At 24.1% G+C, this 2,224-nt stretch overlaps 1 protein-coding gene across 1 annotated transcript in view; it reads right to left on the reverse strand.

The window, feature by feature from the left end:
* Nucleotides 1-1,104: 1,104 nt before the first annotated feature.
* Nucleotides 1,105-2,224, reverse strand: part of LOC105448717 — a 1,981-nt gene continuing 861 nt past the window's right edge. The window contains exons 2-4 of the mRNA XM_011687460.1: nt 1,782-1,915; nt 1,308-1,686; nt 1,105-1,233 (exon numbers count right to left, since the gene is read on the reverse strand). Of these exons, the coding sequence (XP_011685762.1) occupies nt 1,105-1,233; nt 1,308-1,686; nt 1,782-1,915 (642 nt within the window). The remainder of the gene's footprint in view (nt 1,234-1,307; nt 1,687-1,781; nt 1,916-2,224) is intronic.

Consider the following 2,224-nt stretch of genomic DNA (forward strand, 5'->3'; position numbering starts at 1 on the left):
AAGTAAACTTCGTCCGAAATATTTCTTTGGAAAATGCTCCTATCAAAAGTTAGATGTTAATGGTAAACAGTTAAAACATTTAACCACTTGCGTTGGCAAGAAATTCACAGACGCGTGTGCATTACGACGTGCGTAGCATGTCTTTCCAGCACAAGTGGTTAATGAAATAAAATAAAAACAAAAAACCAAATAGTTTCATAATATTCTATTAATAACAATAAAAGATTGTAATAATAATAAAAGAGAGAAATTATAAAATTTTTACTTGTGCCGTACATAACCCAGATTGCTGATAGAGACTTAAAGTTAGTAGTAAAAATTAATATTTTTATTAGACTTACTTACTGGAACTCAATAGATAAAGCTTTCCGCAACTTCTGTTTTAGAAGGTTTCCACTTTTTCTTGCCTGTTTTTATTTGACATGGTGTAAACAAATGAAGTAATAACAAAAAGCTTAATGTTTCTACAGGTATATCTAAAAACAAAGTAAAAAGAAGAAAAAAGTTAAATATTTATTTAACTTTTGAAAGACACAATTTTAAAATTAAGCTTTAAAACCGAAATGTATTATTAGTACTTTATATAAAAATATTTTATTAATTCTATAAGCAGAGTTATTAATAAAATGTTATTTTATTAATAACTCTGCTTATAGAATTAATAAAATATTTTGCGAAAACTATAAAAGGTATTTAATGACTAAATATATTTAAAATATCAATATCAAACGATAATATTAATATTGAACGTTTATGTAAGTGATCATATTATTTAATGTTTTTTAAGTTTCAATACTTATAATAAAAATCTTCCATTTTTAAAAGCAAATGAATTCAAATTCAATTTTACTATTTTATTATTTATATTTTAATACGCGTAACCACATAAAATACATATTTATGTTTACATTATTTCTTTTATGTTAGGTAAATTTTTTACATTTTGCGTTTATATTATATAAAATTTTTTTAAATACTTTGTTTATGTCCACAATTTTAAAATTCCACTTTGTAAAATATATGGCGAGAGTTGTATATTGTATAAAAACATTATATACGTATATATCATTTTAAAAAATTATACATATGTACACATACCATTTCTCAGTTCACACAATGATGAGCTTCTTTTTTTTCGGCGAGTTGTAATATATATGGGGCAATTTCGGTCCACTTTTGTACAAAAAAATGTGCCTCAATTTGTGTTTCTATCAGCTCAAAATCAGCCTGTAACTGTAGTTATCGATTTTAAAATAAAATATTTTTAAGTAAATTATACGAAATGTTAAAATGTTATTTATTATTACCAGCACGCTACCAATCGAAGTTTTCAAGATAGGATATTTGTCATAATAATCAGCAATTGAAATCCCCCTGTTTCTTGCCTTAGACGTTTCTTTCCAAAGATTTTCAAGATTTGGATCATTCGGTTGAATTACACGTAATTTAAGCAATGCCTCTTTATGATCAGGATTCAATTCAGGATTTAATTCAATGTCCTTTTCTTCGACCTTTTTTTCGTATTTTTTAATGTATTTTTTTAGATTATTGTATTTGTCCCAAAGTTTACCACTAGCAAGACGTTTCAACTTTGTGTTACAAGGAAGATAATATGTTGATACTTTTTCGTATTTAAAAACGGTAACTATCACTTCAGCCCACTCACAAAATTGCTCCGTAGTTATTCTGCAATATTATACGTATTAAAAATACATTAATAAAAAAGATAAAATAAATAAATAAGAACTAAATTTTTATAAAACACATTAAATATTACGTACTTATTGTTAGTAGATTTACAAAGAAGTTTGTCAATAATCATATGACAAATTTTATTACGATCTGATGGTGTTAACCGCGTTTGTGACAGTATTTTTTTACCAGTACTTGTTTGAGAAAGTAATTCTCTCAGATTCTGAAAAAAATATAATAAAATAAAATTTAGACCTTCTATAATTAATGTTCTACAAAAATTATAACTTCTGCAGAAAAAAAAATTTATATTTTAATATTATAAATTACACAAATTAAAAATATATTCGAAAAGAATTGTATAAAATAATTTATGATTCTATTTCTACCAGTCTTCAATTTTGTAAATAATACTAAGAAAATTAACAATCAATAATTTTTACAAAAATCTGTATGTAAAAGAACATAAAAGAGTTAAAAAAAGTAATTGTAAAAAAAATTTCAAGAAACACACCTTTTCATGACCATAATA

This window comes from Wasmannia auropunctata, unplaced genomic scaffold, assembly GCF_000956235.1.
Source record: "Wasmannia auropunctata unplaced genomic scaffold, wasmannia.A_1.0 LD336083.1, whole genome shotgun sequence".
Lineage (NCBI taxonomy): Eukaryota > Metazoa > Arthropoda > Insecta > Hymenoptera > Formicidae > Wasmannia > Wasmannia auropunctata.